Raw genomic sequence first — 25066 nt, 5'->3', positions numbered from 1 at the left:
TCATGGATGATTCCCGAACGTTATTAAAGAAAAACAATATGGGAAAGATTCCTGATGAAAAACACAAACATTGACAGATAATTTACTGAAGGCCCACATTGCTAGATTTTTTGCTTCCTCTCGTGTTGTAACTAACCTGGACGTTACAGATATCAGGCATCAGGAGATGGATCCAAGGTAAGTATAGGTTAATCACCCTTACAAGGTAGTTATTAGTCTGTCTCACAGTCCCTGAACCACATTAATTTCCCTACTGCCAAGCCCTCTCTGCAGTGCTAAAGCCCTAAATAAAGCAAGTCTAGATTTCCTCAGGTTCTGAATCTCTGGTCTCCCTAGGGCTCCTTTTCAATATAAATGGGCTTGTTTGTTACTATCAAAATTATATATATTCAGAGACTAAGCCTTAGTCTAGGTAGTTATTTAAACAAACTCTTACACCACGAGGGCATACTTATTTAATATGTGTGTAATGTATTAGGCATGATGAAGATTATCAAAATAAGTACAATTTTATTGGTTTTAAACATAAAAAAATTGCCCTAGAGCAGTTATTCAGTTATGCTGATAAAACACTTCCAAGAACAATGGGCATCACTTTCCCTAGTGGTTTAATGAAGACCGCTACAAACGTACCTTGCCTTTCCGGGATCCATTAATGACAGTGGCGTCATGAGCGCCCCATGCTTCGGGGCACGTGATTAGTCAACAGGGCACATGATTAAACGACAGACAGCAGGAATAACTGCTTACTGAGTGAGTGAGTGTGGTTTTACGCCGCTTTTAGCAATATTCCAGCAATATCACGGCGGGGAACACCAGAAATGGGCTTAACACATTGTGCCCATGTGGGGAATCGAACCCGGGTCTTCGGCGTGACGAGCCAACGCTTTAACCACGAGGCTACCCCACCGCCCCTCTAAGAAGATAGGTGAACTGGAAGGCGATATTTTCTATTGTTATATCTAGTGTAAAGAAGCAACAGGTTCCAGGAGAAACAATTTCACGCAATGACATTTTTAACCGGTTCCATGGAGACGTTAATTCTCCTATAATCAATTGCTGTTGACCAGTATTGCTAATTTCGAACAGCACTGTTGGTCTTTGCTGGTATATATTAGATAACTTTCTTTTTTTAGAAAAAAAAATAAAACATATCTCACATTGACTGACTGGAGACCCTTCTTCTGCGCTTATCGTATTGAGAGTATCGAAAATAAGTGAAGTTTCGTGATGTATTCATATTAATTTATCCAACTGACATCTCACTTCAAAATTCTGGTTGAAAGAGATCAATAAATTAGACAGAAAATTGTCCAATAATTATTGAAACAAAGATTATTATTATGTTTTACAGATTAAAGATGAACATGCAGCAGAGAGGGTTCGGGTGATCCTTGCACAGTCAGGCTGGTAAGGCTCATCATCAGCTCATGGCCCTTGCCCCCTCTACACGCAGCCCAGACAGCGAATGGGACTTCTCCCAGGAAACACTGCCGATCCCACCAAGAACTTTTCGGAGAATATGAAGGCTCCCCAACACTGCAGCCTTCTGCATGACCCAGAGTATCAGAAGGGTGGTGCTCCCGGTGGACATCCCGGGCACTCTCCTGATCTGCGCCAAGAAATCAGGAGATACCAAACCAAGGGCACCGAGAACAATGAGGAGCCTGACGACAGTGTACTTGGGATGCTGGAGAGACATTTCAAAGGCGAGGTCCGCATATTTATCATGCTTTTCTTGAATCTTGCCAATCACACTGCTGTCAAAAGGGACAGAAAATTCAATGATATAAATAAATTCATTGGCTTTATCGAAAAGGACAAGATCAGGTTTGTTGGCTGGAATTCTTCAGAGGCAGTTTATTGTTATTATTATTATTATCTGAGACAAAAGTAAACAGTTAATGAACCAGTCAAGCGTGATAATCCCATAAAACAACAAGTGTTGGGTCAAACTAGATACCCATGAACTGGAGACAAGACCAAATATATATTTTGATACATCGAGTTTTAATATATGCATGTCATGTCGTTAGATATCTTAAAAGAATATAGATATACATGTTTTCCCTTTGTTGAATAAACAAAGTGATTTATGATTGGATGTGAACTGATACTCAAGACTGAGAACAAAGATGATTAAGTGTTCACCTATCAAAACTAATTGCTGTCAACGTTCTTTCTACCATGACTTTAGTAAATACTGAATTGTGATTGGTTAATTAAAGTCATTCAGAGGTATATAATCACGTTATAATTCCTCTGATTTTCCAACACAGTATGTATTTTGTTAAAATCCTAATAACGCGGTTATGGAAGACTGACTGAGTATGGTTTTACGCCGCTTTTAGCAATATTCCAGCAACATCACGGCGGGGGACACCAGAAATGGGCTTCACACATTGTACCCATGTGGGGATTCGAACCCGGGTCTTCGGCGTGACGAGCCAACGCTTTAACCACTAGGCTACCCAACCGCCCCCCGGTTATGGAAGAATGGAGATAAACACACTATGTTGGAAAATCAGAGGTATATAACGACAAGGTCGACTGGTGTCCAAAAACTCCCTCTCTACTTCATGCAATGTTGATACAGTGTCTAGTTCTTCTACCATGTCAACTCCGCAAAAGTGATCTTACTCCTCAAGACAATATATGAGGTCCATTCTCGACGTCGCAGTTCATTTTGTACATCAACACCAGGGAATAACCCATCTCGGTTGTCCGTTGATAAAGGTTACGTCCTCGTAAAAGGCAAAACGATGTAAACCATATGCATGAATCACAGGAAATATCTGTTTGGATACACTGTAGTGACTTACGTGTATTTTTAAATTACACACTTTAATGGCAGAACATGAACAAAAGCGAAAATAAATGTGCAACTTTTTAGGACCACCCCGAAGTCGGGGCGATGGGGTAGCCTAGTGGTTAAAGCGTTCGCTCGTCACGACGAAGACCCGGGTTCGATTCCCCACATGGGTACAATGTGTGAAGCCCATTTCTGGTGTCCTCCGTCGTGATATTGCTGGAATATTGCTAAAAGCGGCGTAAAAGTAAACTCACTCACTCACCCCGAAGTCCATAAATGTGTCTTCAATTATCGGCGGGACGTCTTCTAACTTCTAAATTCCTGAAGTAAAGTTTATAATATACACCTTATGTTTAAATCACGTTTAAAAGGACGGTTCCTGTGGTGTATACACTGTGTACAAAAAGCGAACATAAGATTCTACTTTCATTTGTTCTACATAGTTTGTCTTATTGCCAGTATTGTTTGTGTGTGATGATGCGCCTTTCAGGGTAATTTGCCAACACGATAAACCCGCTTCTTTCGAAACAAACTTGATTAATAAGCCAATAACATGCGTTTGTGGTGCCTGTCATGTCAAACATATCAAGAATAGGTAGCTGTTGCAGACCCTGATATTTAGAACATTAATGGCACTATTTCACACCACACATCTCTAAAAATAAATAATGCATTTCTCTCAATAATACTAACTATCCGCCCTTAGGGAAGCTACCATATAATTTATATTTTTTTAAACAAATATTTAGATTACAACATTACATTTACAGGTTCGAATGTTGCATTAAATCGACTCTTGCTACCTTTCCCGGCAGAATATTATTTCAAAAGCGAACCCCATAGAGTTATGTCCCTTGGAGCGCTCTTTACGAACATTCTCCATTCTCCTTTGGAGACAGAACCCAGTCCTAGACAAAATGACGCTAATGTCTAGCGCAAAAAACATACGCGCAACTTGTGATTGAAACCAGTTGGACAAACATCGACAACACCGCGTGTGACTGTTTTCGATATGCGAAGCAAATGTTAACATTCCGTATATGGCAAGTGTTCTCTGTTTGGAAGCTGTTCGCCTCGAAGTTTCAATTATGGATTCCAGGTAAGTCGTAAGGGATAATAATTCTTTTATTGCAGGAATAGGAAGCTAAAGTGAGTGCATATGCCCCAATATATATAATATAGGCCAAAATATTGTCGAAAATGTATGACATTGTACCTTTAACATCATTCCGGGCCTTGAAGCCTTTACGATGAATAGTTCCTTTATAAGACTATTATTTTGTAACTTCATTAATAGGGGTGGGTATTGAAGAGAATTTTCATATTGCGATATATTGCGATGCGGAAGCATTTATCGCGATATGTATTGCAATATATTGCAAGGATTATTTTTTTAACAAAAACTACTTATAATCGAGTTAATGCTTGATTATAAAGCAAAAACACAACAAAATCACTATGATTGATTAACCTTTTATAAAAACTTTTAATCATGACAAAATATAAATTTAAGTAACATTTGGCACTAATGAAAGAGGGAAAAGAACAAGTCAAAAAACGGAAATATCCGAAGATTTCCGAGCGTTACGAAGTTTTCCGAATGCATGTCAAAATACCGGTTTTCGATCAGCGTATCGCAATACGTATCGTTTTCATGACTGAACCGGTAAATACCGGTAAACCGGTTATATTGCGCAGCCCTATTCATTAACATACCTTTATTTCGGGGACTTTATGTTAGTCTAGTCATTATTAGGCTATTAGGATTATACTGCAGATTACGGGTTCACACAATGTAGCGGCGAACGTTGTTCTCATACTGTGCTTCATTTCTGAATGTATCGCCCGAACACAACCATGCGAGAGGCGCAATGGCGTCTGCCAATCCACACAAGGAACGTTGTAATAGTAGTCGAACGTGTAGCGTCTGTATCGAACCGTTCAAGGACCCAAAACTGCTACCGTGTTTCCATACATTTTGTCAGCGTTGTTTAGAAGAATTTACATCGAGAACAGCCAGAAATGGTGAGTTTTGTTGCCCCGTGTGTCGCTTCAAAGTCACACTTCCGGAATCAGGAGTAAGAGGGTTTCAAACTAATTTTTACATCGAAGCTGATGAGCTAAAAAAGGCAAGCGAAGATGCATTCTGTGAGGTCTGTTCCAAGACTGCAGTCAACAGGTGTAACCAGTGTGAGCAGATATTATGTGATACTTGTACAAGCGTTCACAACTCATTGAGTATGACTCGAAAGCACTCTCTCATTCGTCTAAATAAGACCTCCAAAGACTACCCGGCGATTTCTAAGCCTGAATTCTGTACTAAGCACAAAGGGGAACGTTTCCGATTTCACTGTACGACATGCGAGCGGGCTGTTTGTCGTGACTGTAAACTAACAGCACACGAGGGTCACAGAACTGTGGATTTGGAAGATGTGATTAAACAGGGTCGCAATGACCTGGCGAAAGTGAAAGTAGAACTCGATGCGCGTATGACTGCGTTTGAGCGAAAGCTTCAGAAAACCGCAGATAGTAAATTGAAATGTTCTATAACAGCAGGCGCGATAGCACAAAAAATCAATTCCGCAGCTGACCAGATGATTGAAAAGATAAACTCTCTCCGCAAAGAAAAGTTGAAAGAAATTAAAGGAATAAAAACAACAGAGCTTTCATATTTAGATAGAATTGAAACGACTACTACACAAGACAAGCTGTTTCTTGCAAGCCATATTGAACATGTATCCAGACTGTTGGAGGAAGGCTGTGGTGCAGATATCTTGAATACACTTCCGGAAATGCGACGAAGGTTAAAAGACATGAAATACAGCATTGACGGAACTGATGTTGAAAAACTTAAGAATCCTATGCTATTAACTGTGTCCAGAAGTAAGAGAATCATGAAAAGCTCAGAAATCCTCCAGATTTTAATGGCAGTTCCTGAAGCCGAAATAGTATCACCTAATTTCGAATTTCAATGTCCTACTGCAAAGGGAACCATCGACTTCATAAGTCCGACTGGTCAGAATCAGGCATGGGTCGCCATTCGCGGCACCACAGGTGGATGTTCACTGATCCTGTTTGATGAAAGGGGTGGGGCAGTAAAGAAGTTTGAACTACACCTAGACCGTTATGAAGCTGTTCGCGGAAAGGGGATCCAAAGTATGATGCACGTTCCTATATCTGACGAAAATGTTAAATCCGAGGAAATCACAGCACTCATGGAAGATATCAAACTGAAACAGAGCTCGCGGAAGGACGTGAAGAATGGTAAAACATGTGAAGTCTTCGCAATCCCAGGAACTGTCAAAGTGTCAACCTCAACAGGGACTGAATTCGAGTTGTCCCCAGTTCCTCTGGCAAGCGCAAGATCCGTATTTTCTCCCGTGGATGTGTGTTGGGGTCCTGAAGGCGCCATTGCTATTGCCGACAAGGGAAGCAACTCTGTTTTGATGTTTCGAGACAAAGAATCCAAACTTAAATCTTACAGAATGTCGCAAGACAGGAATTTTAGCCCATGTGCTGTGGCCTTGGGAGCTGATAATAAGCTGTGGGTTGGGACCGTGTCGGGGAGAGTGCTTATTACTGGCGGACTTGCTTGAAGGTTAGGAAGCTACAAAGACGTTGTTGTCTTAACTACTAACTCCATAATAAGCAAGGTTACATGCAGTTTTGTGAACCCTGACTTTCTCTGTAAGACCTGTGCGTGAATCGTGAAGAAAGCTGGGTAGTTATCCTATATGTGGACAATTTGTAAGACCCATTCTTCTAATACACTATCATAGTCTAAGAAGTGTTTCCCAAATCATTTAATATAAGTAAAATAGAAATTGGTTATTAAGAAAGAATGTCTGTTCATGCAAATTGTGGAAACTAGCTAGTATTAAAGGGCCACTGATCCAGAGCAATTTCCGTGGACTGGTTGTTGCTTTTGTTATTGTTTTTCTCCAGTGAGTACCCGGATGATATCCCAGAATTCATGACTGGTTCGTTACCTCTGCTGCGCAACCCTCATGCGCAATTGATAGTATAAGTACAGACTGATCAACAAAGATGAAATCTTTTATACTCGATAATATTTTGTTGTAAAATCATGTACACTTTGATGAATCATTTGGTTTCTAATAAAAAATATTCACTTTGATAAAAAAAAGCTGATTTTGATGTAAAATTTTGATTTCATAGTAATGTTTACTTTATAAAAATGTTAACATAAATGGATGTAGAATTTGATTTAAGAAATAGTTTGACCTTGAATTTGGTGAGAAGTGTGATACAATAGCATTGTTTTGAAAGTAAGGCTGACTAAGTACATGGGGAGTCTTGGGGAGAGTAGTAAGCTTGGGTTCACTACTAAAGTACTGTCGGAAATGCTAGAAAATTGCTTTTTGGCTTATATTTAAAATCCAGAGGTATTACAGTTACTTAAATAACAAATATCACTTCAAGAAACATCTACCTAATGTAGACCGAGGGAATAATTTTTGAGACATGCTCTAAAATGTGTTTTTACTGATGAAAATACCAAAAAGTTAGAAAAATAAGGGGTAGTGGGACGTTATTTGATACAAACATTAACTGCCTGCGTTACGTCAGCAGCATACACGGTATCGACAGGTGAAACTGACACTTGAGCACACGCTCGGGCGAGGGGTCATCTCAATAGATGATTTCTGCAAAATGTTGAATATGTGTACGTATAGTATACGCATTGATTATGTAAGGGATAATTTGTGTATGTGTGTTTGTTTTGAAATAAACATACGAATTACTGTACATTGGAAAGAATCCTATCACTTGTGTTATCTTATCGATTGATTGTAGAAATGTGCAACGTTTTAATAAATGCTTTTCATGTCAACAGTATATTTCATTGAAAAAATATGGATGTAATTCGGTCAGTTTAATCTAGTTGTGAACATTGGCCAAAGATTTAACGAAGTCACTGGTGTAGATTCTTTGTACACCGCCCGTCTAAGCACTCCCTTGTCAAAGTTGTCAAGGATGGTATTACGTCCCGGTTCTGCTTTTGAGACGGTCCCTGTCTTGTCTGATTTGTTTACAGTATTGTAAACTTGTTGGTAAGACATACCAACATCTCTACAAGTTCTGTAATAAACCCTTTCTAAACTAATGAAAGGTTTACCTCTGTCTTTTCAAGCAGAAAAAACTTATAAACCTTTGCAATAATCGACTGCAAATCGTTGGCCATAGTGGACGCTGTGATAAAGATGTGCATGCATGACGGGAAACTTATTTATCAAGACTTAACATTTATATTAATATTTCTTCTATAAAGAAACGACAATTAAGTAAAGTAACACAAACATTCAACATTTATTTGTTTAGGAAAAACGTTAATTCATATTTTTACACCACCTGTATTATTAGCATAAATGTAAAGACTATTTCAGATTTCTGTTGTTGAACTCTGAAAAGATCTTAAGTTGCTGTTTTGGTACCAAATTCTCTCCTGTAAACTGCCCTTTAAATGCATGGGAATGTTAAATCGATTGAAATAAAAATTAGGTACACTATAGGCGATTTGATATATTGACAACATAGTATATTTATCACCTTTATAAAGATATTAAGGCTAAAAAGCATTTTTCTAGAATTTCCGACAGTACTTTATTTAGTCAATCAGAATGTTGTATTAAATGGCATTATTTTGATAACTAATGAAAACATTTTAAGTTTAACCATCTGCCAGTGGTAACAAATGTTAGGACTGAAATAACGAAATCAATGTACGACTTTATATTTTGTCTTATAATCCTAATTAGTTTGTTATCATATTTGTATGCATTTTGAAACTTAATAAAATGCACACGATCTGCTTATACTTAGTGAATTTATAACATGATTGTAACAGCTAGACATTTTATAGATTGCCAACGTGTATAATATTTCACACACATGCCCTGAGTGCGACCTAGTGCATGTTGTCTGTTTCGTTACACTTCACGGCAAAAGTTTTTATTCTGTTGAATGCCATAACAAATAAATAAAAACAAAATGCAAATATTAAAATTAAAACGGACTAAAGTTATAGTAACATTATCAGGCTATTACCTTGTTCTGGGAATGTATCCATCAATATCCACATAAAGGAATGAGATGTCATTCATCTGCAGCTGACAAAGAATCCTGTTCCATGTCATGTGTCTTTTAACAGTCTAATATGCGAAAGTTGATCTATCGTTTAGGTTTTTCACATTGGTGTATAGTCCCATTGGTCACCCAAGATAGCACTTCTGGCAACTAATTGCATGATGTCCGCCATTCTTTAAAAAGTAATTTAGTTAGCCAATAATGAGCAAGCAATCAATGTATTGGCGGTTAATCCTTTGAAGGAAGGACGTTGTTTTTACAAAGAGACTTTACGACAGGGTGTATTTGGTGGTTATGGCCCGGGAAAGCGAAATCTGGACTAAACCTCCTAAATTTAGGTTTCGCTTTCGCGGGAACGGTCAAGCTACAGTTAACAGTGATGAAGACTATTACTGGGATGCTAGATTTTGAGTTATAACGGTAACGTATGATTACTTGCTTAAAATATCTCTACTGGTGTCGAGCATATTTTTCCATATTGTAAGAAAAATCAATGTTAACGAAACTATATGTTTTTAGATATCGAGAATACATGAACAGGCCAATAAAGAAAGATTATCTTGTGGGTCTGTGCGATGATTTACCACAAGAAAAGCTGTAAACAAACACAACGTAACGTAAATTACTCTGACTCTACCGACATAATCTAATGTCGGCGTCAGCCATTGTCCCAGTTAACTGAGAATTAGTGAGATCTGCTCGAACAACCGTCTTTGCACGGTGGATTAAATAAAATAGTCAAATAAGTCAAACAACAAACAAAATTTACTACACAGCTCCAATGCTTCTTTTCTCGGAGAGTTTTCCTACACCGATGCTTAACCTTGTCATAGATCAAGTGCTGAAACTTGAAACAACTGAAACTTCATCTAAGTTAGAGGCTAACAGATCAAGTATTGGGGTCGCGCGCTAATCTGAAGTACGGTAATCCGGTGTTTTCATAGCAATTCGCTTTCGCGGCACTTCTAGCACAACTTTGGTTTACGCTTTACTGGGAATAGGGAATATTGAAATTTCGCTTTCCCGGGCCGACACCTATTCAGTATAGATTATTAATCTACATACATAAACACTACCTTTTGACAAATCCGCTGTGCAGGATAAAAGCAACTGATCAATCAGCGTGTTATCGGTTAATCCTTTGATTGATGTTTGTTTTGTAACTCAGCTGATAATTCCTCTTACTGCACTTCCATGCGCATACATTTGCCACATCAGACCTCAATTTATAATGATGAGTATTTACTCCAGACACAAGAAATACCAAAAGGGAACCTTTGTCGGGTAATCTGAGTGGTGTTATCACTAATTATACCTGTTATAAATTCATTTACAGACCATCAAGTGAATGATGACAAATAACATGTGTAGGTTTACCACCAAACAAGGGTTACAACAAGAGAGTAGTAATCGCTGTATTGCATGCAAGTTTGATTGCCTGAAAAACAACAACTTATGGGCAGACACTGTTTTGAGGATACGAACGGAACTTCATTGTTACATAAGAAATATATATATATAAGCATTTGCTGTGTACTTAGTTCAAAAGAGGGCTTGCTTCGACCGCAACCCCGTTTTGTGCGGATATATCGTCATCCATTTGTGTCAAGATCGTTTAGTTGAGAGTCAAAATCGGGTTTCAATTGACTTGCAGAAATGACAATAAGGAATTGGTAGGTGTCATGAGTGGTGCTCGATAGGCCAATCATCCATGATTATGTTTACATTAAGTTTTAATCGATTGTATGCGATGGTAGCGTAGCTATCGGCAAAGCAGTCGGGTAGGGTGCATCGAAGTGTCCGGCCTTGTCATAATGTATTATACTGTGAAGCATTTCGAGTCGGGGGTCATCTCAAATTTGTGTACATATTTGATAAAATCTCTAATCCTCGCAAAGGCACGACGGCCTGTGCTCAGACGTGGTTACCCGTAGTATGTACGGCACATATATCTTAGATATAAAATCACATTCAAAAGAAGGACGGGACAATTCTTAATTCATGGGTAAAAACATACTCAAATCCAACTGGATCTCAGAACGATGTAATATTGTAATATTTCAGGGTTCAGAGTATCTTGACTTGCGCAATTATCCTAGACTTTAGTTTGATTCATTTATTTTTTTTTAAAAACCGCACGGGTCGGGGACACAGACTAAGCCGAAGGGTCGTTAAAGGTTTTGTTAAGCGATAACTCTTTATATGTGACTGACATTTATCCTAGCAGCGCACATAGAATAGGTCCGAAAAAAACAGAACCCGTAATATTATAGCCAAAGGTTGTTGTTTTTTTATTCGAACGAGAGGTCAATATACAGATCAGCACAGTGACCGCCGTAGATCCACAGGTTATGGCTCATGGAGTTTTTTTTCATTCGGTAAGCCAATTCTGTGGTGTGTGCTATCTTAAAACCCTCTATATTTTTCCATGTAATAAACTATAAAACAGATGAAATTTCATAGTGAAATCTGAATCAATTTCCATGTTTGTATTGTGTTTGTCAAAACAAAGTAAATTAGGTGCCTGGCAATAATAATCGCCAGGGCCAAGATTTTCGAAGCTCTTTTAGAGTTAAGATAATCGTAAGTTAATGTTAAGGTATGGCACTTACGACCATCTTAACACTTGGAGAGCTTCGTAAATCTACGTCGAGGTTAATTGACCGACTTAATGAAACGAGTACCTAAACCATACCTAAACTTACTGTGAAAACGTCGAATCTCCCTGCAAAGAACGTATTCCAAGGCTCGGTCCCTTCGTTTCCAAACGTCAAGAATCCTGAAAGAACCCCGTCCAAGACGACTGATGTGCCCGTAAACCTACATTGGGTTAGGTATATGATGAGAGCGTGGTGAGTACAACCATGGCAACGCGTGTGTTGACTCACATATGCAAACTATTTTCCAGTTTCTCTCATCTATCCTATTGATATTTGTGCATGGTCGTCTCACCATCAGCGTCAACCATTGTCTAGTTAAATATTGATGCTTTCGACAATGGAAATCCTGGTATCAAGGGTGTGAATAGAGTTGAAAGTAGGCAAGCTGACCTCACTAATTAAGAACATGCACTGGTCGGTGAGGGTAGGAAGGTCGCTAATCGATGACAGATGATCGATGGGTCACGTAGGAAGCAAATGAGGAAGACAAATCACTGACCAGAGGCCAGGGGGCTAGACAAAGGACCAGCAATACCCAGCCTTAAAGACAAAGGACCAACAATGACTAGCCCTAAAGACAAAGGACCAACAATGACTAGCCCTAAAGACAAAGGACTAGCAATACCCAGCCTTAAAGACAAAGGACCAACAATGACTAGCCCTAAAGACAAAGGTCTAGCAATATCCAGCCCTAAAGACAAAGTCCAGCCCTAAAGACAAAGGACCAGCATTACCCAGCCTTAAAGACAAAGGACCAACAATGACTAGCCCTAAAGACAAAGGACCAACGGTGACTAGCCCTAAAGACAAAGGACTAGCCATACCCAGCCTTAAAGACAAAGGACCAACAATGACTAGCCCTAAAGACAAAGGACTAGCAATATCCAGCCCTAAAGACAAAGGACCAACAATGACTAGCCCTAAAGACAAAGGACATAACAATGACTAGCCCTAAAGACAAAGGTCTAGCAATATCCAGCCCTAAAGACAAAGGACCAGCATTACCCAGCCTTAAGGACAAAGGACCAACAATGACTAGCCCTAAAGACAAAGGACCAACGATGACTAGCCCTAAAAACAAAGGATTAGCAATATCCAGCCCTAAAGACAAAGGACCAACGGTGACTAGCCCTAAAGACAAAGGACTAGCCATACCCAGCCTTAAAGACAAAGGACCAACACTGACTAGCCCTAAAGACAAAGGACTAGCAATATCCAGCCCTAAAGACAAATGACCAACAATGACTAGCCCTAAAGACAAAGGACATAACAATGACTAGCCCTAAAGACAAAGGTCTAGCAATATCCAGCCCTAAAGACAAAGGACCAGCATTACCCAGCCTTAAGGACAAAGGACCAACAATGACTAGCCCTAAAGACAAAGGACCAACGATGACTAGCCCTAAAGACAAAGGACTATCTAGCCCTAAAGACAAAGGACTAGCAATAACCAGCCCTAAAGACAAAGGACCAACGATGACTAGCCCTAAAGACAAAGGACCAACTATGATCAACCATGGGTTATACTTGGGCTACACAGGCATATCCTAATAAACATAGTCTGAAAGCACTTGTTGTAAACAAACTGAAAGAAATTAATCTCCAGACTTGGATATCAAACACGGAAAAATCTTGAAGGGGGGCTATTTATAATATATTTTTTTAAATTCTGAACTGATATATGAAATATCTGAACTTATTACATTATGATGATCGGAGAGCTTTACTTATCAGCTGAACCATTACCTATCAGTTGAAACAGGTCGATGGATTAAAACACCCCCATAAACGAAAGATTATGTACTCTTTGTAATGCAAACGATATTGGAGATGAATTTCATTGTTTGTTTATTTGCCCTACCTTGGCCCGAGAAAGGATAAACTATATCAGTAGCTATTCTGTAGAAACCCTAATATGCACAAAATGAACCAGCTTTTTTCACTCTCACAAACTAGGAACAATTAGGAAATTAGCAATATTTTGCAAACTAATAATGTCTCATTTTAAGCAACGCCCTCTAAGTTGTGTTGTGAAATGACATCTCATAATTGATGCTTGGTTCATTACAACTGTTCAATCATCGATAGTGATTGGTTAGCGTCATTTATCAATTTTTCCTGTTATGGTTGTTAATATGCACAGACAAATATGGAAAAAAAACCATGTAGTTCTTTAGAGTTTTTTTTCGCAAATTGCACATGTTTAAACGATGACTAGAAAGTTAAGAACACAAACTTCCTGGAGTCTTTAAGATAAATTCAATCATGACTTTGAACGAGCTCGTGGTGCTTATGAAATATATATTTAATAACACAGACAAAATCAACCTTGTGAAAAATATTATCAATGCAAACAAGCGTTCCAAACTTGTTTGTGTTCGATTATGAGAAAACGTGATCAATTGCTTGGTCGTTTAGTCACTGCGACCAATCTTCGATTATTTCAATTATTCAGACAACCACTACCTCTAATGCCGCAGAACGCGGTCCGAGTGTAAACAAAGCTCAGTTCGGCATATACGCCTGTGCAGGCAATACTCCCAAGGTTAGGTTAGGTTAGATCTGAGCCAGATAGCCAGTGTAGACTGAATAAACAGTTTTGGACCCTCAGACGGACTCATGTTGTTAATGCCAAGACATCGCCCTTTCTCTAAGTGCGATACTTTTAGGTACTCTCCTGGAGCGCGGTTATAGCCGCTTGGTTGACAGGCTTAGTCTGTCTCACTGTCTGTCAACCACATTGGTTTCCCTTCCGTCCAACCCTGTCTACAATGCTAAAGCCCTTAATGATATCCCTAGGCACGGGATCCACATCTCACTGGGGCTCATTTTCTATTTCAGTGGAATTAGGTGTTTCTGTCAAAGTTATAAATATTGAGAGACTAGATATTGAGAGCAGTGGCGCTGGCGTTAAAAAACATCTGCTATATCGACCGCGCACTACGGTATTCCTCGTTTCCCTAGTTTCTAGTAAACAAAGTGTATGTCATTGTGAATCTAAAACGTCGATACAAAAGTATAACACTCTTCAGGCAGATTTCATTTGATGTATAGGACAAAATAGCTGTGAAAATGGTTTGAATACACCACTGAAAATCAGTGAGTGTGAGTGAGTGAGTTTAGTTTTACGCCGCTTTTAGCAATATTCCAACAATATCACGGCGGGTGACTCCAGGAATGGGCTTCACACATTGTACCCATATGGGAATCAAACCTGGGTCTTCTGCGTAACGAACGAACGCTTTCACCATTAGGCTACCCCACCACCCCCTGAAAATCAGTGATGACACCAAGCGAAAAGGGTAAGAATATCCTGTCGTACTGTTAGCCTCTGCTATTCACACAATTTGCACAAACAGGTGAATTACATTGATGGTGCTCCCTTGCCATCCCAAAACCCAGTTAATCTTGGAAGGAAATGGATCCCAAACAAGGATAAGTTCCTCAAAAGGTACCAATTTACCAACACAAGATCAAAGTGAAGTATCAGGTTGGCTATCTATTTTTGTTTTTAATTTGTCCATGCATATTTCCTTCTTTTGATCATAGGTACTATACATGAAGAGTATTTCTGATGTCCCTCGCCGTAATATTATAGCCAAGGAGTCTGTATTCGAACGAAAGGTCTGGATGTTGATCAGCACGATGACCAGCAGAGATCCACAGGTTACAGTTGAACAACGGCGACTACATGTGTTGAAAAGGCAAAGCGTAGAGGACTGAAATCACGTGGGACAGTGGATAAACTATGTTCCCACGATCAATTACGCTGTCCAGGTGAAAACCCGTTTCATCTCCATCAGTAAACGGCCTATTGTTTCTGTCTAAGTGTGCATAAAAACAAGGTGGAACTCATCTCCATCTTCACGCCTACTCCCACTGTGAACCTTTTCCATAAAATCATTATGAGATAACATTCCGTTTTGCCAAAGCCGTTCTATAACTATGATTTATTTTTCTTTTAAAAGGTTTCCAGTTCCAATATTTGCTTATATTCCCTGTATGGATACAAACTAGCTGAATTGTCCAACTGTCCCTGCCAATACGATGCATAGTTATCACTAAGTTGATGTTTGAGTAAAGGTATAGAAGGGAAGTGTGTAATCCATCTAATGTATACTATCCCAAAAAAGAAACGCATAGGCGATCTGTATTTTTAAACATCTATTAATTACCTATTGTGTTCAAACAATCGTCAAAATATGTAACGAAAGTGTTGATAACATGATTTTACACAATTGCACAAGTAAAAATTTGATTTTACTTGAAAATGTTGATTTTGATGAGATTTCTTACAAGGATTAAAAAGGCATCGCCACAACGCAACAGAAATCACCTTCCAGTTGAAATTGTGCAGCAAAGAGCATGCACTGTCTGGCAATAAAATTCCAGATTACTTTCGGAAATTGGCATTCGTTTTGAAGGAGTTTCAAGGTCATATCACCACGCAACGTCTTGACTCTGCGACACGGAACATCGCCATTGAAAGAATACACGCTGGAGATCACCAATCTTCTGTTGCCAGGCGTCTGAATGTTAGTCTGAGCACGATATCACGGCTTGCAGCTCGTTACAACCAAACAGGTATAACAAATGACCGTCCCCGTACAGGCAGACCTCGAGTCACCACAGCAGACCAAGATCGGTACATCCGGGTACAACATTTGCGTGATCGTACTGCCACGGGTTAGAGCACTGCTGCCAGGGTGCCTGGACTTCGGAGGATATCCGGTCAAACTGTACGGAACAGGTTGAAAAAGATTGGTCTGAGAGCCAGGAGACCCGACGTCGGGACCGTGCTACGTCGTCACCATCGCGCTCAACGTCGTCTCCGTCTCCGTTATCTAAAAGTATCCACTTGGTTGTATAGACATTACCTTCTTCTAAACTGGTGTAAAAATTCATGCACTAAAGCCTATTTGTGGACGAGTTATACATGCTTGAAAATACAACATTTTCGCAACAGATTTCTGGCCTATGCGTTCCTTTTTGGAATAGTATATATAAAACGGTTTCTAACCGTATATTTCGCGATGCCATATTTTAAACTGCCTACAAAATACAATTTTATTACTTGATGAATTTAACATGGATATTACTTGTTCTTCCTTTTACACCCACCATACAATTGTTTTGTCATGCGAGTTTACCTATGCCATACATCAGTGTTTGCCCTTAACCCTGAAAAGCTGCAGGCCATAAGGACCCAGAACCATAAAAAGTTGTGGGTCCTGATCAGAATGTGTAGGCCCTATATTTTAATATGGAAATAATACTGTTAGTTATTGGGGTTGAAAAAGCTGTCGGCCATAAGGACCTGCAGAAAACAAAAGGTGTGGGTCCGAGTGGTGTTCAGTCGACCATAAGGACCGACGTTAATTTCGAACGTTGCAAAACATTCAACTTGTGAGAATACTTACATTTCACAACAATACTTAGGGAAAGCCTCAGCGTAAGAATTAAAGAATTCGGAATATATGTTTATTTTATTTCATATTTTTGTATATCAATTAAAAGATATTTTAAGCATTAACACCTTTATTTATGTTTTACATTTTTAAAAAATGAAACCGCAGAAATGAGTCACTATGTTCTTCTGTGTTATGGAAACCAAATAGGTCATCAACAGGTATATAAATTTGCTTTCTAAAAAATCCTCAGTTGTTATTTGTTTATTTTAAAATGTAAAGCCCACGAGTGACAAAAGTACAACTTTATGGCCAAAGTACAATTTTTATGGCCAAAGTACAATTTTTATGGCCAAAGTACAATTTTTATGGCCATCTAGTGAATGGCAGCAGGAAATGACAACAATAAGAGCATCAAGTCGTTTCTGTTGTTTATCAGTACTTAACAAAACTTCAAAATCTTCAATAAAAAATGTAAAATGCAGATTTAAACAGCAAATGAAGGATCAAATTGGGAATTTAACTTCGTTACACGTCGTTGTCAAGGAGTAAAATAGTACATCAGTTCTTAAGTATAGATAATGACAATCACGTACGTAGTTCGTACAAGTTCTTACAGCCCCACTAATTTCTCCCACACATTAAGGCCATGGCTATAACAAGCTTCAGTTTACGAGTAGCTATAAAATGATTCAGTGGGTGAGTGAATCAGTTTCATCCAGTCATGACCAATCATCTATATATTCACATATATGGGGTTTATCGTCGTACTTGAGAATATTTTGCTCGAAGTGCATGTGTGTGTATGTGCGGCTGCTTGTACTAGCCCAGAATTAAGCTGGTTTTATAGTGCTAGCTCACTGAGATACCACGCTGCAGTGAAGCATGAATACCCCCCTCAGACACATTATACTGACTCCGAGCCGACGAGTCCTTTATTGCCGAGCATGCTGATCAATATTTGATTTGTTATAACTGTATGTCAACCTGACAAAGGAACAGGCAGGTTGCTGTGACCCGGTGAAGACTTATGTCGTCAAGACGGGCAGAACAATACCCGATACGTACGACTTCGCCGACTTCACGCGTCAGTTATTCGTCAGTCGTTGGGATTGTATGCAGCAGCTACGACTACCCAGAGAAGATAACAGAAACTGCACACCATCTATGAGATGAGAATCAAATTCTCTAATATTATGAAAAACAAAAGGGAGTGGTATTGTCTGGGGAATATTTTAAATTCTATGTTACACTCGTTGTAAGCAGCTCCACTGTAATTACCTGTGAAGTAACAATGATATTTACCCCTACTCAGGAGTTTATAACAAACGCGACAATTTGTTGCCTTCGTATACGCTCTCCAATCATCCTTTGTCATAAACGTGGATTTCTTAGCGATAAATCTTCTCTGATTATTCTCTCTTCATCTTCAGATTCTAGGAACCTTTAGGGATCTCTGTACATGACAGGGTCATTTTTCTTCATCACGTCTTACAACTACATACACAGGGGCTTATAACACTAAAAACTGCCATCAATGTATGTACTGTCACTAACGGGGTCTTAGCACTATATAAAAGGATCCTTATATATAGTGCTAAGACCCCGATAGTGACAGTGCATACATTGAATGCAGTTTTTAGCGTTACAAGCCCCTGTGACTACATATACCAATGAAGAGGTTAGAATTGGTCTTCAGCAACCCATGCTTGTCGTAAGAGGCGGGTGGTCAGGCTCGCTTATTTCGTTGACATGTCATCGTATCCCAATTTCGTAGATACAACTGCATTTCTTGAGTTCTACGTATATAACTATGTTCAGTAGTTGAACTGCGTGCGGTATCAGGACAACAAACCAGCATTCATTTTACCTTCTTTAGTCAGAATATGGAATAAGTTACCCCCGGGGATACAGAAGTACAACTCCATTGTCCAATTTTAATCAGATGATCAAAATAATTATTACAGCCCCCGCCTCCTTATTTCTTCACCGAAAAGCTAAAATTTCACATACACATCTAACACCTTTTCCAAAGTAAACTTATCTGATACTTTACCCTGACCGGGTTGAAATCCGCGGGAAAATCAACACAAACATCACGTGCATAAACATTATATCTGCTGGTGGAACATTCACAATACAATCTATCCAAAATGGTATGAATTTCTGACTGAAATTCAAAACAATCTCCTTTTCGAGCGCGTCCAAAATATATTTTGTCGACTAACAGGTTTCATCATTAACTATCACTCTGTCCCAACTTATCGTCAAAACGAAACAAAATTAAATATTGCTACATTGATTCATGTATTGTCAGTACATATGTGTAGTCTATGTGTCTACGTGTATGTATTGTATATACGTGTTCTCGCACATGTAGGTGTACATGTATATGTGTGTTTGTGTATGATGTGTATGTACAAGAATATTGTGTTCATATATGCATTGTATGTATTTTTATGTTCTTCAAAGAGCGTTTCTATTTGTCATATTACTATTTGTTATTTTTAAATCTTAAACACAAATCAACCAGTGTCTGTAGAAATGTATTAGGGAACTTTTGCCCATTCCCACTGACCGTTTATGTCAACAAATTATTTATAAAAAAAAGAAGAAAAAAAAGCAGTACAGGGCAGATCCCAGAATTGTAGTCTTGGGACATCATTAATCCTATACCGATATCTAACCATGAGCCATGAGCCATCCCCTCCTCATCTAACACAGCAGAGCCTAGAGATCCTCTCTCCGATTGGTGATTAGTTCAGTTCAGAAGGTGTCCAAATTGTACTGTTACATGCTGAATCGATTAACATTGTGTGCAGAACTTTGATCGGAAGAATAAAATAGGTCAAGAAAGGGATGGGAAAGGTAGGTTTCACGTCAACTGAAGATTACAATATCAATTTGTGGCGGTTGATGTTGGACCACAACTACCACAGCACTCCAAGCAATCTATATTATTGTCCATATAATAAACAATAAAACAGACGAACATTCATAGTGAAATCTGAATCAATTTCCTTGTTTGTATTACGTTTGTCATAACAAAGTAAATTAGGTGTCTGACAATGATAATCAGCAGGTTAACTGACCGACTTAACGAAACGAGTACCTAAACCATACCTAAACTTACTGTGAAAACGGTGGATCTCCCTGCAAAGAACGTATTCCAAGGCTCGGTTGAGTCCATCGTTTCAAAACGTCAAGAATTCTCAAAGAATGCCGTCCAATACGACCGCTGCGCCCTTAAATCTACATTGAGTTAGGTATACGATGAGAAGAGCTTATGCGTTACCTTATCAGAGCTCGTGTAAAGTAAACAGTGGCTTGATCAGGGCTGAAGGCGTGGTGAATACAACCTTCGTTGCTACCATGACAACATGTGTCGGGACTCACCTCACCAGCGACTGGACTTGTCAATCGTTCTGTCGTATACTGCAGGTGAAGGTAAAGTTACTGCATCCGGTTCTATCAAATATGAAGGTACTTCTTGGAAGTAAAAGTACGTCCCGACCAGCGGAATCCTGACAATCGATCAAGGTTGATGCATGTCTTGTGTTTTCTATTTGAGAAAGGGAGTGCGATAGACAGTATTGTTGCCTTCCAGCGATCAGCATTCAATCAGTGCCCAAAGCAGATAAATCGAAGCACATCTGCAATCCAATCTGTCCTAAAATACCTCACTCTTTTACCCTGTTGACATTTGTGCAAACCATTGTCCAGTTTGTCTCTTCTACCCTGTTGACATTTGTGCAAACCATTGTCCAGTTTGTCTCTTCTACCCTGTTGACATTTGTGCAAACCATTGTCCAGTTTGTCTCTTCTACCCTGTTGACATTTGTGCAAACCATTGTCCAGTTTGTCTCTTCTACCCTGTTGACATTTGTGCATGGTCGTCTCACCATCAGGGTCAACCACTGACCAGTTTAATATTGATGCTTTCGACGATGGGTACTGGGTACCCTGGGTACTCTACTGGAGCGCCTTATCGTCGCTTCGTTGACACACGTAGTCTTTCTCCCAGTGCTCAACCACATTGGTTTCCCTTCGGCCAAGTCCTATTTGCAACGCTAAAGCAAGTTTAAATTTCGTCATCTCACTGGGGCTCCTTTTCAATTTCAATTATTTGTTTCTGTCAAAGTTATAAATAGTCAGTGACTAAGCGTTAGTCGATGTGCAGCTGATCACGTGAGCAGTGGCGCTGAGAAGTTTACAACCTTTCTCTGACTAACACGCGTTCTTGGTGTTAAAAAACATCTGCTATATCCACCGCGCACTACTGTAGGCCTGGTTTCCTTGGTCTCTAGTAAACAGATTGTATGTCATTGTTAATCTGAAACGTCGAGTAACTCTCCGATCACTATGCAAACATGAGGTTCACGAGGTGAAATGGCTTCAGACAAATCAAACGTTGTACAGGGATATGTGACAAGGGCGGGTAAGGCTCGGACACCTAAACAATATAATAGTAAAGGTGCGGTCGTTCTTGTTCCCACCCTAAAGGAGTCTGTCCTGTCCGTGACTTCATATTGAAGACAGGGGTTGTGGCACCGAAAAGATATACGAGTATGGAACGTATTTTGGGTTAATCCTTGAAGGAGTGTGCTGCAGTACATGAATGATACGTTGCGATCTTCACTCCAGTACATGAATGGTATGTTACGATCTTCACTCCAGTACATGAATATGTTACGATCTTCACTCCAGTATATGAATATGTTACGATCTTCACTCCCGTATATGAATGGTATGTTACGATCTTCACTCCAGTACATGAATATGCTACGATCTTCACTCCAGTACATGAATGATATGTTACGATCTTCACTCCAGTACATGAATGATATGTTACAATCTTCACTCCAGTACATGAATATGTTACAATCTTCACAAGTATTACTCTCGGACTTATGCTTGTATTATTGTGTTATCCCAATGAGATAATATCCCCCAATTGAACATATATACATCCAGACACACTCTAGTCTGCCTTCGTTCACTGGACATAAAATAAAGTCATTGGAGAGACTGAGGGAAAGCGTCCGTCTCGTTAACAGACTAAAATTCCAAACTAATAAATCTACACCAAAAGTCCCTCGAAAAACTAAATATATACCATAAATCTAAAAATGGAGACAGGGCGATAACTAATTTACAAGAAGGTCACACAAAATTCAATTCCCACCAAATGAAAATAACACCAAACATGGAAATAACACCAAACATGGAAATAACACCAAACATGGAAATGCACACACAGAAACCAGACAGATGAACATGCCCTTCGACACTGCACAAGCCACAAACAAAAAAGAATGGTGCTCCAGAGTTCACAGCCATACACCTAACACTACAGTGAGTGAGTGAGTTTGGTTTTACGCCGCTTTTAGCAATATTCCAGCAATATCATGGTGGGGGAAACCATAAATGGGCTTCACACATTGTGCCCATGTGGGGATTCGAACCCGGGTCGTCAGCGTGACGACACTTAACCATTAGGCTACCCCAACAACTATCTGATCAAATACTCAATGGCTTAAAATGTTGGGCATCTGAAAAGATAATGAAAGACAAAGCCACACATTTAACATAGAAGTAATTTTATTCAGGTTATGAAGTCAACCGATTTTACCAAAAAGCAATAGTTCTGTATAGCAGGAACTGAAAACAATAACGGCACTAAAATATAGCAGGGAGCAGCGATGTGGGTTCCATTGCCTCTATGTGAATTAGTCATTTAGTACCAGGTTACCCTTCAAGAACTTCCTGGAATGATATTAAAGTTGATATTGATGCAACAAGAGGCCAGTGTAGAGATTTATGAATAGACGTTATGTGAATAGAAGTTATGTGATTTGATTTGGATTCAATTTATTTCTAAGCTCATAATAATGGATCTAAGAATATAATTTGATACCATGGGGAAAATTGTCTTAAAGGGCAATAACCGGTTGTTCACACTGTCCTTGGTAGCCTTATCTGAACCGGGCCCTGTTTGTACAAATATGAACGATAGTAAGCAATGGGATACCTTGTTTTCCAGGCATCATGTTTTCCTTTGCTGTTCTTAGTCGACCGCCTCCATAAAGCTGGAATATTGCAGAGTGCGGCGTGAAGCTAAACTCACTCACTCACTCAATCTCTGTTCTTAGTCATACAAGATACAGGGATGCAATCGGATTATACAACTGAAAATCATAGTCTATATGAACATTCAAAATTTGGTTGAAAAGTATGTGATGTGTGAGGTAAAAGTGATTGAAGTGTATTTGCCTGACTGACTAAGTTTGGTTTTACGCCGCTTTTAGCAATATTCCAGCAACATCACAGCGAGGGACACCGGAAATGGGCTTCACACATTGTACCCATGTGGGGATTCGGACCCAGGTATTCGGCGTGACGAGCCAACGCTTTAACCACTAGGCTACCCCACCGCCCCGAAGTGTATTTGAGGGCCCGAAATCGTGAATAGATCTCAAACACATCAAAGAACACATTTCTGACACAAGAGCGGACAGCCGAGGTCATGTACCTTTCACATAGTCCAGAAGAAATCTTTCCCTCTTTAACATGTTAAAGCTCCATTGTTTAGTTACAACAATTAGTGTTCTGGAATTTACAGGACCTCAGCTATCAAACACATCTGTTACGCAGCCTTTAGAAAGAGGTTTCAGTATTTCCCTGCTAAGTTTCCTGGACACAAAGTATGCAAATTTTGGATATTCTGGAGTTGATGGTTCCAGTTCAGTCCATTTTGAGAGACAAGTACTCAGAAAAATGGTGAAAAACAAGTCCAAAAATCCAATATGGCTGCCTAACGGTGCCTTGTACCTACATAGGGCCTCCACTTGAAATTGTAGAGATTCTGATTTCGGATCTGTACCAGATATTTAGGGGTCTTTGGACCAGTAGTTTTGGCGATTTGTTTGTTTGTAAGTCTAACAATTTTAAGCCAAAGGTTCTGTTATGGTTTTATATCCACATAAACCAATTCATACATAACAACACAAACAGTTAAACTTACGCAAGTGAGTGAATATTGTTTAATGCTGCATAAGCAATATTGCAGGTATTTGTGGAGATGATCTCCACTCACTAAATACAAATGTCTGATTTGCATTATCTGTAACAGGTAGAACTTCACAACAGATGTAAGCGGCGTAAAACCATACTCACTCACAACTAAAGTGCCCTTCAATACTCCAGAAAATATATTTAGTTATTTCCTTTGCACCATTGTGAGTGAGTGAGTATAGTTTTTATGCTGCCTTTAGCAAAATACCAGCGGGGGACACCAGAAATGGGATTCACACATTGTACCCATGTGGGGAATTGAATCCAAGTCTTCCGCGTGAGGAGCGAAGGCTTTAACCATTTTGCAAGGGGTGGAGGGAGAGGGAGAGGGAGAGGCCGGAGAAATTGACTATACAGTATTTGACGGACAGACATGCAGACAGACGGTGGACATATTTGTCACTAAATCTGACCAGCGCATATGATACATCGGATTTTTGCAAAGCAGAAACACTAATTCCTTTCACCCATAGATGCAATAACAACAAGGTAACCATCATATAAAAATGTGTTTTAGTCTTGTGAGTGACCGGTCAAATGACCTTAGTTTTAGAGAGAGAGAGAGAGATTAGGTACGGATGTAGTCATTGATTTTTGTATTGTATTTCTAAATCAAATAGATGAAAGACAAGGTAACCATCATATAGCAAAGGAGTGAGTGAGTGAGTTTAGTTTTACGCCACACTCAGCTATATTCCAGCTAAATGCCGTCGGTCTGTAAATAATCAAGTCTGGACCAGACAATCCAGTGATCAACAGCATGAGCATCGATCTGAACAATTGTGAACCGATGACATGTGTCAACCAAGTCAGGGAGCCTGACCACCTGATCCCGGTAGTCGCCTCTTACGACAAGCATAGTCGCCTTTTGTTGCAAGCATGGGTTACTGAAGACCTATAGTAAAGGAGCTTTACAACTTTAGCAATTCAAATCCAGCTAAGAGGACTGTCAGGATGTATTGTAGCTTATCACACAGCAGTCTGCACAGATAAAATTTATCACT

The 25066-nt window shown here is 39.4% G+C and overlaps 2 protein-coding genes and 1 long non-coding RNA gene across 6 annotated transcripts in view; 2 read left to right on the top strand and 1 right to left on the bottom strand.

Annotated features, from left to right (window-relative positions):
• The window catches only part of LOC124285862, a 28684-nt gene extending 7625 nt beyond the window's left edge, over positions 1–21059 (bottom strand). For 2 of the 3 annotated variants that reach the window (XM_046722140.1, XM_046722142.1), the window contains exon 1: positions 20122–21059. In XM_046722140.1, the coding sequence (XP_046578096.1) occupies positions 20122–20178 (57 nt within the window). In that variant the 5' untranslated portion in view covers positions 20179–21059. Of the gene's footprint in view, positions 1–11625; positions 11997–20121 lie in introns of those variants that run through there. The other variant, XM_046722141.1, reaches the window with a different exon arrangement.
• LOC124285861 (tripartite motif-containing protein 45-like) lies at positions 4672–6722 on the top strand. The gene has a single exon (XM_046722139.1). The coding sequence runs from the start codon at positions 4684–4686 to the stop codon at positions 6406–6408; it is 1725 nt and encodes a 574-aa protein (XP_046578095.1). The 5' UTR covers positions 4672–4683; the 3' UTR covers positions 6409–6722.
• LOC124285864 lies at positions 12137–14190 on the top strand. Of its 2 annotated transcripts, none has more exons than XR_006900894.1 (2): positions 12137–12253; positions 12333–14190. It is a non-coding gene; the product is annotated as an uncharacterized LOC124285864 (long non-coding RNA). The 2 variants fall into 2 exon arrangements; XR_006900893.1 differs by having other exon boundaries at positions 12167–12253; positions 12303–14190.
• Positions 21060–25066: the final 4007 nt, after the last annotated feature.

Source organism: Haliotis rubra, unplaced genomic scaffold, assembly GCF_003918875.1.
Source record: "Haliotis rubra isolate DU_JTF1 unplaced genomic scaffold, ASM391887v1 Scf37, whole genome shotgun sequence".
In the NCBI taxonomy this organism is placed as follows: domain Eukaryota; kingdom Metazoa; phylum Mollusca; class Gastropoda; order Lepetellida; family Haliotidae; genus Haliotis; species Haliotis rubra.
This window is presented reverse-complemented; position numbering and strand designations above follow the sequence as displayed.